The sequence below is a fragment of the Eleutherodactylus coqui genome, chromosome 2 (assembly GCF_035609145.1).
Source record: "Eleutherodactylus coqui strain aEleCoq1 chromosome 2, aEleCoq1.hap1, whole genome shotgun sequence".
NCBI classification, from domain to species: domain Eukaryota; kingdom Metazoa; phylum Chordata; class Amphibia; order Anura; family Eleutherodactylidae; genus Eleutherodactylus; species Eleutherodactylus coqui.
Window position 1 is genome coordinate 56,948,325 of NC_089838.1, and position 14,019 is coordinate 56,962,343.

At 46.4% G+C, this 14,019-nt stretch overlaps 1 protein-coding gene across 3 annotated transcripts in view; it reads right to left on the reverse strand.

The window, feature by feature from the left end:
• Window positions 1-14,019, reverse strand: part of TBC1D9B (TBC1 domain family member 9B) — a 251,807-nt gene that overhangs the window by 196,870 nt on the left and 40,918 nt on the right. For all 3 annotated transcript variants that reach the window (XM_066591015.1, XM_066591014.1, XM_066591016.1), the window contains exons 3-4: window positions 4,591-4,709; window positions 605-833 (exon numbers count right to left, since the gene is read on the reverse strand). In XM_066591015.1, coding sequence (XP_066447112.1) covers window positions 605-833; window positions 4,591-4,709 — 348 coding nt within the window. The remainder of the gene's footprint in view (window positions 1-604; window positions 834-4,590; window positions 4,710-14,019) is intronic.

Sequence of the window (14,019 nt, forward strand, 5' to 3'; positions counted from 1 at the left end):
ATTCGTTCACCCTCCATGCGCAGGCCTGCTTGAAGGCCCTTTAACTCCTTAAGGACATCGCCTATCTTTCGGTTGGCATAGCCATATGAAGGCTTTTTTTTGCGTGGCAAACTGTAGTTTTTATTGGTACCAAATCTGTCATTTTTTACATATTTTATGTCCTGTAGAGGACTTGAACCAGAAAAGCTATGATTGTAGTGATAACAGGCCATGTCCCATTCAGATGCTAAGGGCGTTCCTGCTCAAGCAGAGCATATAGACTGGCAGACTTCACCACTGGATTGCGGGCCTCCCGCTGGCTTCTCGCTCAGCGTTTCACCTTCTATGTGAAGCACTGAGCAGGGAGCGTTTACACGGAAGAAATCCGCGATCCAGCGATGGTTTTTATGCTGACTGAAAGTGAGCAATAACAAATAGTAAACAATTTTTCTGCATATTCGTCCCATGTAAATGGCCCTTAACCTCTGTGGCATTAAGGGTTTAAACGAGCATCAATATTATCTAGCTCAAAGCAAGCCATCTGTCAATTCTCTAGTGAAAATATCACTAAAATAAGTTGACACGGTACTGACTACAATAGCCCAAACCATAACATATGTCTCACCTTCTTTGCCCAACAAAAACGAGTAGAAGCAGAGATGGTTAACTGTCAGATAGAGCCATCCTTGTCTGGGAACCCGACCTTTCCAGTAGCTGCAGGAGTAATAATTTACCAGCTTCTCCCCCTCGGGCATCCCAAATTGCTTCCTCATTTTCAGCTCTGCTTCCTTGAACTTCCCAGGGTCCTCTTCATCCTTGGGCAGCAGGCTTTTGTTCTCCTCAGCAATGATACCCTATAAAAAAAATTTAACACAAGTCTGCACAGTAATCTTTAGATTTTAAATCCTACTGATAAAAAAATTCGAGAAAAGACTTCTATGTATCCATCTAATTTGTATTTTAACTAACTGTCCTAATATCTAAAATGAAAAGCTGATCCTGCATGATCAAAGTGGCGTAGTTTTCTGACAGAGTATAAGATTGTGTACTCCTCCCCCGGGGAGGGGCTGACTTGCATCAGCTCAATTTAAGCAGAAAAAAAATAAATAAATTTAGGAGTGATGTCTGTAAATATCCCTTAATAGATCACTACAGACTATATTGACTGTTTACACACCAAATGGACACTTTATTAGAGCTCACGGCCCTTTCACGATTAGAGCTTCCCTGTATGAAAATTATCCTTGTGACCCCAAAGGGCAGCACAAAATCATGTTACAAGTTTTCCACGGATCAATTTCAGTGCAAACCCACAATAAATGAGAAAACCTTGCGACCCAAGTGACTTCCAGCAAGGCCTGATCATCAGTGCTAGACTAGTTGGGGCCAGGATATCACTACCAACCCTGTGGGGTTTTCTCGTGCAACAGGTAGTACACAGAGAATGGTGTGATCATCCAGAGAAAGGGGAACCTGTGGATGTAAACAGCTCGTCACCAAAAGGCATCAGAGGAGGATGCCAGGAATCGTATTGTTCTGGCAAACAGGCTCTAGTGCTCCAACTAACATGTCTGATTTAATTTCCTGTAGCACAGATGGGCTATAACAGTCATTGCTGCCTAAAAGAAACAGAAAGGCGAGATTCCAGTGAGCAAGAGAGCGCAAAACTTGGATCATCAAGCAGTGGAAAAATATAGAAGAAGGAGTCCAGGTTTCTGTTCCACCGTGCTGATCAGAGGTCAGAATTTGGCACAAGTAGCATGAATAGATGACCCCTTCTTGTCAGCTGGTCAGAACATGTCAGTACCGCCATCTGATTTACGACAACTACAAAGGCCAATATTCCTGCAGAACGATTTCAACACCTAATGGGATCTATACCACAATGAATTGCTGCGGCTGTGAAGGTCAAAGGAGGTCCAAAAATGTTACTAAATGAGGGTCTCTAGTAAAATGGCCCTTCAGTATGTACTCAAAGCATAGAAATTACATATACATACATATATATGCCCTGTAGCTTCTATTTATAAAGAGCACCACAACACTCTACTGAGTCTTCAAGTTGAGATGATGGAAACATATTGCTGCGCTATTTATCCCTCTAAAATGATGCAGAATCCGCAGCAGATGCTCAGAATTGAGCTTTTACTGTAAACGGGGTGGGGGTGGGGGATAAAGAATATATCCTAGTCACAGCATTAGAAGCAAACAACAGGGATTTGAATAAAATGTATAATATTTTTCACTTGAATCGTTTTCTTGGTTTCAGGACTCCTCTACTCTGTAAAATGTAATTCACCAGTAAACGGCAGGCCCAGGGGAGATCAGTAGAGGAGTTGTGGTTTCCGACATCATGTCCCCCTTATCTTCTAATATAAAGAAATGGGAAATGTACTGGAATCAAACATTAAGGCCGCCTGCACACGGGCGGAAATCCTGCGGCAGGATTTCCCGCGGGATTTCCGCCACTAAAAGCTTGCGTAGGAGTGCATTACAATACGCACTCCTATGCAGACGGCCGCGGTTTGGCCGCGCGAATTCTCGCGCGCCAAACAAACCGCGGCATGTCCTATTTTTGTGCGGGGCTCGCCCCGGCCGCCGGCTCCGGTCTGCGCATGCGCCGGCAGCCCGGCAGCCGGCATATGAAAGAGCCGGGCGCGGGCGAGTACGCGCTCGTCTCTGCAGGCGCTCGGGTCGGGTCCCGCGGCGAGAATTCTCGCCATCGGATCTGACCCGCTCGTCTGCAGGCGGCCTAAGAGATGATCTTTCTTAGCGAGACATTACATTATGCTAAATCTACATGTTGATCCGCAGCCAAGTATTTGCATAACTGCAGCAGAAATCGGCAGCTCAGCTGTGGATTTGTGACACGATTTTTAGAGGCAGAATACACACAGAACAATTTTCATTGGATTCTGTTCTCTGAGCATACCCTAAATCTGCCCCACAGTGACAAAGTGTCCCTAAAATACTACCTGCCAGCCACATAAACTCTTACTATAGTTGGCACAGATATATATTGTCATCTACATGAGTGCGTTACAATAGCACTGGTGGGAAATTAAATTTACATAAGCAATAAGAATCCAAATATTGCTCATGACAGGACAAGCAGCCACTGCGTTCACTAAGTAGTTCCTGACTAGCCCTAGACTATAAATTTCCAGGTGAACCATGCCTCACAAGGAAGTGGGGTACAACTTCTGGTCAGAAAGTGGTTAAGAGGGAGTCATCAGTGCCCCCTACAGGTCTGTTTCATTAAATGTATACATTTCCTGAGAAATGCATATTTCCTTCTAGTCCTGCATTGTGCTGTTCCTCTGTTATTCCTCCTAGGTGTTACCAATTAAGGGTGTGGCCCTTGCACAATCTGACATTGTACAATCAGTGTTGACTCTACAGATACATGCCCGTTTGACAAGATGAATAGTAACATTCAGTTGTATTCATAGAATTCCGGGAAGAATGATAGAGAAATCGCACAAGGTTCGAAGAAAATATGCTCCAGAATATTTTTTTCTTGAGAAATACACATATTTACTAAAACAGCCATGTCAGAAGTGGCGACAGGTACCCCTTAAATAAGGATGCAATGCTTTACTTCAACAGTAAACCAGGAAATCATTTGAGAATAAAGCCTGCAAGATATTGACATCCTTTGCTGGCTATTATGGAATTGATCCCGCAAACTAAGGAACTTTACTTGAATTCCAAAAATCAATGGGCTGTTGCATTAAAGGGATTGTCCAGCTGTAAACTATTGATGGTCAAACCTAAGGACAAGTCATCAATAGTAGATCAGTTGGGGTCCATTGCCTGGGACCCCATCCTATTAGCTGTTTGTGGGCCAGTGCACTCATGCACTGTTCCCATTGCCGTGGCCAGGTTGAATATTAGAAGGCAAGTTCCAAATGAAATAAATGGGAACCTGGCTTGCAGTACCAAACCTGATAACTGCAGTAGGAATGGAGTGGTCTGCTACCTGCAGATATCAGCAGAGTGCATGAGTGCACTGGCCCCACAAACATCTGGTAGGAGGAGGTGCCAGGCAATAAACACATACCAATGTACTATTGATGACCTTTTCTGAGGATAGGCCATCAATAGTTTTCTACTGGACAAGCCCTTTTAAAGTGTATTCCCATCTCCTACTTTTACGGCACAGACAAGGAATATGCCATTAAACTCAAAATAGATGGGACCCGTACCCACCTCTTGTTCTTGTCCCTACTACCCCCCAGCTGTAAGAGGTGCCTTAGCGGGGTGGCCTGGATTAAGGTAATAGCCGAGTGGGCTTTGAAACGCTGCTTTCATAACTGGGATAAGTGTCATTGGAAGTTACTTAAACAGCAGCACTCCCATTGACTTCTGTGGGAGATATAAAGACCGCATAGAAAAGCCCACTCGGCCGTTTCCATAATCCCAATCACTTCATACAGGACAATGTCTCCTATCTCAGCCATCATGGAAACAGCCCTTAAAATTTATAAAGGCAAATAAATCCCTGACGTCAGCTTAGTCCATAAGCTGCTTTAAGTAAATTTACACACAGCTTTCCAAGTAACTCTCAGTCCTATAGATGAGTACAGGACATATAATGGTCATTATTACATGGATTTTCCCTTTGACAAAGGTTGTGATGTCATCCTCGTTTTCAAAAATAGAGAGCGTCTGCAGCAGGTTGTTCTCCAGCCACTCCCAGTGCTCCGTGATCTCTTTTCGTGATGATCCTGGAATGAGAAATCGATTGCTAGTGATCAGTATACAATCCTGCAGGTTATAAATACACACTTTTTTTTTTAACTTCGTTTATTAGCAGATTATAAACAAATATTGCATACATGTACGTACAGCGTTACTTCCTGTTAACATCTTAGATCACAATAAAATTATCTTTTGTTAACCTTTAACAATAAAATATAAAAGTTTTTAACAAATTAATAAAACATTTCCCATATGTTGGTCTACTGTGCTTTATTTCCAATTCACCAACTGTCTAAACTATATTTATTCTGTTAATAGCGTGCTGTGGGAGCCTGTCCATAAACCCCATACTTTTTCAAATTTATTGCGGCATCCCCTATGCAGATAAATTACTTTTTCATATGGAATTATAGTGTCAACTAGCCTTTTCCAGCATGAGACGGAGGGTGACCTCATTGCCATCCATCTCATGGCCACCACCTTCCAGGCCAGGAACAGTACCACCCTGATGAATATTTTGTCGTAATGACTCCATGTTTCTTCGTCCATTAACCCGAATATTGCTACTTTGGGATCTAGTGTCAGTGGAATCGACAGGAGTGTGAATAGAAAGATGAAGACCTCTTCCCAGAATTTGTTTATATAGGAGCATTCCCACATTAGGTGCCAAAAGTCTGCATTTACTTGGTGACATCTATGGCATGTTGTTGTGCCAGTTCTACCCATTTTATTCAACCGGACTGGTGTATAATATACAGCTGTATTAATTTATTATTGATTGCCGGTGAAACCAACAAATGTGATTCCGTTGCCTCCTGCCAGTCTTCTGTTGTTAGTGTGGGTATATTGGTTTTCCATCTATCGTATATTGTCAGAGGGTCATGGTCCATCTTGGCTGATAATAAATGTTATATAATTGTGATATCAGTCCCCTCGGTCCTTGTGCTTTAAGGATTCCCATTATTGGGTATTTGGAAATTTTAGCAGTGTTTGGTGGGAATTGGGCATTTAGGGCGTCCCTTAATTGGAAGTATCTGAACAGTTGCAGTCTATGCCCCTGCAGTTTTTCTTGTAATTGTGTGTAGGACAGCATTATATTGTCTTCATATATATCTTCTAATGTATGTACCCCCAGGGCAATCACATATCTGATATCCTGCATTGTTTGTAGTGATGGTAGAGTGAGATTATTCCAAAAAGGAGTATCTGTCATTGTGTCTGTGTAATGCTGGACTTCTTTGGTTGCTCGCCATATTGACAAAGCCAGTCTATATATAGGTAAAAGTTTTGGTGATTTTGTGTATTCTGGATGTTCTAGGAACCCTATCTAATTTTTTCTGGCCACCTCGCCCGTCAGATATTTTTCTGTTGATGGCATTTCTTTATCTAGAAACCAGGGGCGGAGTTTCCGCAGTTGTCCTGCAAGGTAATACAACTTGAGATCTGGTAACGCCATTCCCACCTGTCTTTTGGATCTTTGCAGAGTGGCACGCTTTAGTTTGGATCAGGAGTTTCCCCATATAAATCGGATGATTAGGGAGTTTAACTTTTTGAAGTATTTCTCTGGAATTTTCACTGGTGTGTGCTGCAAGGGGTATAAGCATTTGGGCTGTATTACCATTTTAATTAAGTTTATGCGTCTAGCTACTGAGAGGGGCAGTCCGGACCAACTCTTAATTTTTGTATTTATTACGTCGTGTAGGGGGTCTATATTTTCGGCTATGGTGTTTTCGTGATCTTGTATTATGTTCACCCCGAGGTATCTATATTTGGTTACTTCTATTAATCCGCTAGTTAGTACACATGGGATCTCTACTGGGTTTCGCTTGGTATGCATTATTGCTGATTTAGACCAGTTTATGTATAGCCCCGAATGTTCATAAAACCCGTTTATTATCTCCAAGGTTCGTGGAAGTGAGTATTCGGGATTACTAAGATATAGGATCATATCGTCAGCATATAGTCCAACTTTATCCTCCTCATTTTCCCATTGTACTCCTGTCACTTCGGAGTTACTCCGCAATCTGATGGCCAGTGCCTCTATTGCTATTGCGAATAGTGTCGGGGACAGAGGGCACCCTTGGCGCGTTCCTCTCGATAGTGGGAATCTCTCTGATGGTACACCATTAACCACTACATTAGCCATGGGCGCTCTATATATTAATCTGATCCATTTCATGAATTGTGGTCCAAATCCAAAACGAGTCAAGCAAGCCTCCAAAAAATTCCACTCTAGGGAGTCGAACGCTTTCTTTGCATCTAACGAGGCCGTTGCCCAGGGTTTCACATATATTCTACGGAGTTGTGTTATTATTTGAGTTCTGCGTATGTTAATTGTAGTCGATCTCCCAGGCATAAATTCTGTTTGATCTTTCTGAATTATAGATAAGATTACTGTGTTTAGCCTGGTGGCTAGTATTTTAGAGTCCACATGGAGCAACGATATTGGTCTGTATGAGTCGCACTCGGACGGATCTTTGTCTGGTTTTAGTAATACTATTATAGATGCATCGTAAAAGGAGGGTGGGAGAGTTTTCCCTGCCTCCCCACTTCAAGGCATCGTATAGTAATGGGGCTAGTTGTTCCATATACTTGCGTTACACTTCCAAAGGAAGACCGTCTGGGCCTGGGGATTTATTTATTGCCATTTCTTGTATTGCTTGCTGGATTTCTTCTATTGTGATTGGCGCTTCTAGCAATTCTAACTGTTCTGATGAAAGAGTTGGGAACACCAGGTCTTCTAAGTATCTCAAGTTATCTAGTACTGATTTATTATTTGAGGTGGTGTATAAATTTGTGTAGTATTCTTTGAACCTATTCACAATAGATTGGGCCTCTGTGAGTAGTTGACCATCGGCTGCTTTAACCTTGAGCACTGAGTTAGACTGCCCGTTTTGCCTAATTAAATTGGCTAAGAGGTGGCTGGACTGATTCCCTAATTCAAAGAAATATTGTTTTGTAAAGAAAAGTTTCCTTTTGTTTTAACATGCAATTGATGTTTGTGGAGACGGGTTAGTCCCAGCCATTGCATCTTGTTGATGTCTGTGGGGTTTGTAATGTATTGTTGTTCTGCATCGACCATCTGTTTTTCTAATTGGAGGTCGTCCTGTGAGGTTGTTCTTTTTATGTAAGATATGGTTGATCTGAAGCACCCCCTGAGGTAGGCCTTCATGGTGTCCCATTTTAGTATGTCTCGCGTTTCTTGCTCATGTGTTTGTATAAACATGTGTATCTGATCTGGTATTCGATCTTGTGCTCCTATTAGTTTTAGCCAGAAGGGATTAAGTTTCCAGATGGGAACAAAGTATTGTCCCGGGAATTGTATGGTGAGCAGGATCGGGCTATGGTCCGATATCCCCCTGGCGCCATATGTTATTGAGGCTAGATATGGAGTAAGCGTTGGAGACCCAAAAATGTAGTCTATGCGAGAAAGTGATCCTCTACCGGGAGAATGGCACGTGTATTCACGGCTATCTGGGTGTTTGAATCTCCATAGGGCGACCCATCCCACTCCATTAAACATTTGCTTCATTGGAGAGTCTTGTGTGATTACTACCTGCATTGGTTGGACACTAAACCTGTCTTTTATGGGGTCCATAACCTGATTGAAATCCCCCATGCATATGAATTCTGCTAGCGGGTATTGATGTGCGAATACAACTGGTGCTTGTAGTATGTATGCATTATGGTGTGAGGGGTGGTAGACACATAAAATGACATATTGCTTAGCATTAATCTCAGCATACACAAAAATAAACCGCCCCTCTGGGTCTCTACGGGTGTTTTTTGGGTTTCAACGCAAAGTACGGTGAACCAAAAGAGAAACACCCCTAGAGTACGAGGTATGAAAAGAATGGCAAGACCACTGGATCCAGGGTTTTTTTGAGACAGTTCATCCTGTCTGGGATCAGATGTGTCTCCTGCAATCCTATGATACGTGGGGTAAATTGCCTGATATATGAGAATACTGCTGCTCTCTTAGCTGGGGTTCCCAGTCCTCGCACGTTCCACGTAATGCACTTTAATGACATTTATATACGTTAATTTGTGTAGTAGGATAATTCTTCTAAACCTTTTATCTTTCGTTAACAGTGGTGACATCTTCCTAGTGACCGTTGGGAGTTGCACATACCAAAACATATTAACAACAATCCTAACTTAACAAAACAGCTAATACAGCTAAATGTGGATTCCAAAAGAAAATCCGTAGATTATTTAAACATTTACCGCTTCCTTCTTTCCTACTTACTCTATGCTACTAAAACATTCCTTGTAGGCACCTTGTGCTCACTAGTGGGAAGTGGAGAAGGGGACCGGCCGATGCATCTCTCCTCCACGACTCTTTATACGTGATCTATTCGTATAAGTTAGGCCGGTCGCCTCCCCCCCACCCCCACCAAGAAATTCACTTAACATTATGCGACATCTTAAGGAAAAATACATTCCCCCCTCTCCCCTCCTGTTCTTCTTATATCAACATCTATTTCTATCTTCCCCCCTCCCCCTGCATTTATTAACCGAATACTGCCTATTCTTAAACCTTTGTAACTTCTCTTTCTTCTTTTAGTATGGCTTTAAATCTTATCTGTTAAGTCTCTCATCTGTTCTTTACGCCGGGTGCATTTGTAGCCATTCTCCTGCTTCTTCCGGTGAATGCAGAAACACCACTTTCCCTTCTGATATGATCCGCAGCCTTGCTGGGTACGCCATGGAGTACGGGATTCCCTGTTGTTTGAATCGCTTTTTGATTTCAATGAAAGTGGCTCGTTGTTTTTGCAGTTCTGTCGAAAAGTCCGGAAGTATTGATATTGCTGCATTGTTGTACGTGATGGGGCTCTTCAGTCGTGCCTGTCGTAGAGCGATGTCCCTGTCTCGGCAATTAAGGAGTCGCGCCAATAGCGGTCTCGGCGGCGCCGCAGGTGCGGGCGTTCTCATTGGCACTCTGTGGGCCCTCTCCACTGCGAACACGGGTGTAAATACATCTTCTCCCAATGTTGTTTTCAGCCACTGCTGCAGGAAAAGTTCTCGAGACGAGATTTCCGTTTTCTCTGGCAGCCCAATGATGCGGATGTTGTTCCTCCGCAGGCGGTTTTCCAAGTCGTCCGTTTTAGAGCGACACTGCTCCGCTTTTTGGACTGCCGTTTGTATTTTGGCTGGAAGCGGATGTATTTTATCCTCTGCCGCGGATACTCTCTCCTCAATTTCATGTAACCGCCCTCTTACGTTCTGCAAATCTTGGCGAAGCAGGTTGACATCTATCTTAATCTCTTCGATTTTCCCTGTCAGGGATGTTTTGCAAGTATTGATGGCTTCTAGCACTTGGCGCAGTGTCGGTTCAGGTTCTCGCTCTGAATCTACGTCCGCATGCTTAGTTTTGACAGGTATAGATTTGGCCGTTCTCAGTGTTTCAGAAGCATCAGCTAGCGCAAAGTCTTTTAGTTTATCCATTGCAGACATATTTTTAGCGCGTGTGCTCATATTTATGGATGATTAATTATATAATATAAATCTAGCAGATGTTTCTTTACGGAGACTGCTCTAGAGTCCAGCAAAGTATTGTATATATAAATATGCAGATAGGTTTCCTGCCACCGCTAAGTTTTTTCTTCATGCGCATCCACAGATTGCCTTTCCTTCCTGAAGCTATTGCTCTCAGTCTTCTGCCGGTTATTCTGTGTTATTTAATAATTATTCCACTAGGTGGCGCTTCAGTTATGACTATCAGTTTATTTGGTCTGTATTGTTTTTTATTTGTGCCACTAGATGGCGCTTCAATGGATGTTATTTGCTTGTTTAGTGTTATAGTGCCGTTCCCCGAACGTTTAGCCTGGGTTCACACAGGGCGGATTAGCAGCGGTTTTGCCGCGGTTTGCCGTTGCATATCCGCATTGCGGCCATTCCGTCGCAGTTGCAGTGCAATGCAGTGCCAATGTGTTTGGCAAAAATCTCGTTCTCACAGGGCGTAAAATTTACCGCAGAGCCGCAGTGCGGATAAGCAACTGCGTCGCGGTTTTGAAAATGCAGCATGTCCATTCTTTCGACTTTTCCGCAGCGTTTTTTTTCCATAGGGCCCCATGGACGCAGCAAAAACCGCAATGAAAACCGCTATGGCTTATTTTGTCGCGGTTTTAAAAGCAGTTCCGCAGCTGCTTGTCCGCATGAGAAAGGAGGGGCAATAACAGGAAGTGGTTCTGCGGCCATTTTAGACGCTTGGCGCCATTTCAGCCTGGACTGCATGGAGAGAGGAAGCAGGGAGCAGGAGCTCCGCCGGCAGCACCCCACTGAGCGGCACCAGACCCTCCCCATCGGCACCAGTACACCAATTGGCAGCAGCACTATCACCACCACCGGTAGGCACTTCAGTGGCGGGAAAAGCACCGCCAGCAGCGGCGGCACCACCACTACCCCCAGCGGGTCCACCACTACCCCCAGCGGGCCCACCACTACACCCAGCGGGTCCACCACTACACCCAGCGGGTCCACCAAAGCCTCACTACAACCCCCATTGCGACCACGCCCAGTGGCGGGAAAAGCAGCGGCGGCACCACTAGCCCCAGCAGCGGCAGCACTAGCCCCAGCGGCGGCAGCACTAGCCCCAGCGGGCCCACCACTACCCCCAGCGGGTCCACCACTACCCCCAGCGGGTCCACCACTACCCCCAGCGGGTCCACCACAGCCTCACTACAACCCCCATTGCGACCACGCCCAGTGGCGGGAAAAGCAGCGGCGGCACCACTAGCCCCAGCGGGCCCACCACTAGCCCCAGCGAGCCCACCACTAGCCCCAGCGAGCCCACCACTAGCCCCAGCGAGCCCACCACTGGCCCCAGCGGGCCCACCACTACCCCCAGCGGGTCCACCACAGCCTCACTACAACCCCCATTGCGACCACGCCCAGTGGCGGGAAAAGCAGCGGTGGCACCACTAGCCCCAGCGGAGGCACCACTACAACCCCCAACGGGGCGAGCAGCCTGTCCACCACAGCAGCACTACAACCCCCAACGGGGCGAGGAACTGGCCCACCACAGCAGCACTACTAACCCCAACGGGGCGAGCAGCCTGTCCACCACAGCAGCACTACAACCCCCAACGGGGCGAGCAACTGGCCCACCACAGCAGCACTACTAACCCCAACGGGGCGAGCAGCCTGTCCACCAAAGCAGCACTACAACCCCCAACGGGGCGAGCAGCCTGTCCACCACAGCAGCACTACAACCCCCAACGGGGCGAGGAACTAGCCCACCACAGCAGCACTACTAACCCCAACGGGGTGAGCAGCCTGTCCACCACAGCAGCACTACTAACCCCCAACGGGGCGAGCAGCCTGTCCACTACAGCAGCACTACAACCCCCAACAGGGCGAGGAACTGGCCCACCACAGCAGCACTACTAACCCCAACGGGGCGAGCAGCCTGTCCACCACAGCAGCACTACAACCCCCAATGGGGCGAGCAGCCTGTCCACCACAGCAGCACTACAACCCCCAACAGGGCGAGGAACTGGCCCACCACAGCAGCACTACTAACCCCAACAGGGCGAGCAGCCTGTCCACCACAGCAACACTACCACCCCCAACGGGGCGAGCAACTGGCCCACCACAGCAGCACTACTAACCCCAACGGGGCGAGCAGCCTGTCCACCACAGCAGCACTACAACCCCAACGGGGCGAGCAACTGGCCCACCACAGCAGCACTACAACCCCCAACGGGGCGAGTAGCTGGCCCACCACAGCTACCACCACCGGCAGCAGCACTTTCAGCACCGCCATCGCAATCACCTCTAGCAGCATCGGGAACCTCTGCTAAAAAAGGTAAGTAACTACTTCACCACATTATGCATTGAAGGCAACACGCGTCCAGCTCCACCCACTCTTCGCTCTCTCTTCGCAGCTTTACGCCCTTTTGCGTGCCTTTTTTGGCCATTGCCACCAGCGGTATTCGCTGGTTAGCTCACTTGCTTTACTCAACTGTTGCAAGGTGTACCTTTCCAAGGGTCACGCTCGGTGTAACATCGGTCATTTCCACCATTGTATGGCCCCCACACCCGGTTGCATGGCATTTTTTTGCACGGCCGAGGACACGCGTTTAGTCCAATTTTTGCATAGCCGACCCACATTTTTTCTTACCATTTTTCCTTTTACATTGTTGTTCTCACTTTGGCCTGTCACTTTTGTGCAGATGTGATTGTAAGCGATATTTTTGGCGACTTGCAATTGTGCGCTAGTGGGCCAAGATGTGTATATGATAAATGTTAACTGTTTCTTATTGCTCACAGGACTACCTACATTTTCTGAAGTCGCCCAGTGCATTCCGTTTGCAACGTCAAGCCACTTTCCGGAAAATGGCCTGGTATCAACGAATGGGGATCAACGTCGTCAGGATGATAACTTTGGTGAGTGTAGTCTCCGCTGACACAACCATATCCACCCCCCTCGGAATGCAATTCAACTGGTTTTTCCATTCCCCCCCCTGCAGGTTGAAAGTAGGCCGGAGATTTGGGACCCAGTCGAGCCGGGCTACAGTGACCGCGACATAAAGGCGGACGCCTGGAATGCGGTCTGCACTGGGATGTATCCCGATTGGGACTCTGCTACAGCTGCCACCCAAAGTGAAATCCGTAAGTTAACAGTATTGGTTGTAACGCTTTGGTGTTTCTTTCTTCCATGTATTTTGAACTGTACTGCATCTAACCACACTGTTTATTGCAGCATTCGGTGGATTCCATACTTTTACATTCTGCTTTTAACCATGTTTTATTATATTGCAGTTAAAGACATCAAGAATCGCTGGAGGTCAGTTCGGGACCGCTACAAGAAACACGAGAAAGAGTGTGAAAAAAGCGGCATGTCCCCGTCTAAGAAAAAGTGTCCAAACCAGGAAATACTGCATTTCCTCAGAACAAGTCGAGCATTGCGTCCGTAAGTGCTGTATTTTAGGCGAGCTTTTATAGCTCAGCTTCACTGTTGTTGCATTTTGATGTTCTATGTCTCTAACGGTACTCTTGTTTCGTCCACAGATCCAGCGGGAACATCACGGCCGCCGCTCCCACGGTCGAAACCGCTACAGCCGACACAGAAGGGCAGGAAGAGGAGTCACGGGATGATGATATCACAGAAGGTACCCCAACCTTGGAAGAGAGCCAGCGGAGCACGCCCGATTTGTCCCGCACTTCTGTAACACCGGAAGTGGTGGAACAAAACGTGTCGCGTAGCAGCAGTGCTGGCCCTAGCAGCAGAGCATGCAGTAGCCGGGAGGCGAGTTCCGAGCGGACGAGCCGCAGCGTTGCAGCTCGTCCGCGTCGGAAGAACAAGGCAGATGCCGCAAACGAGTAGCTGAC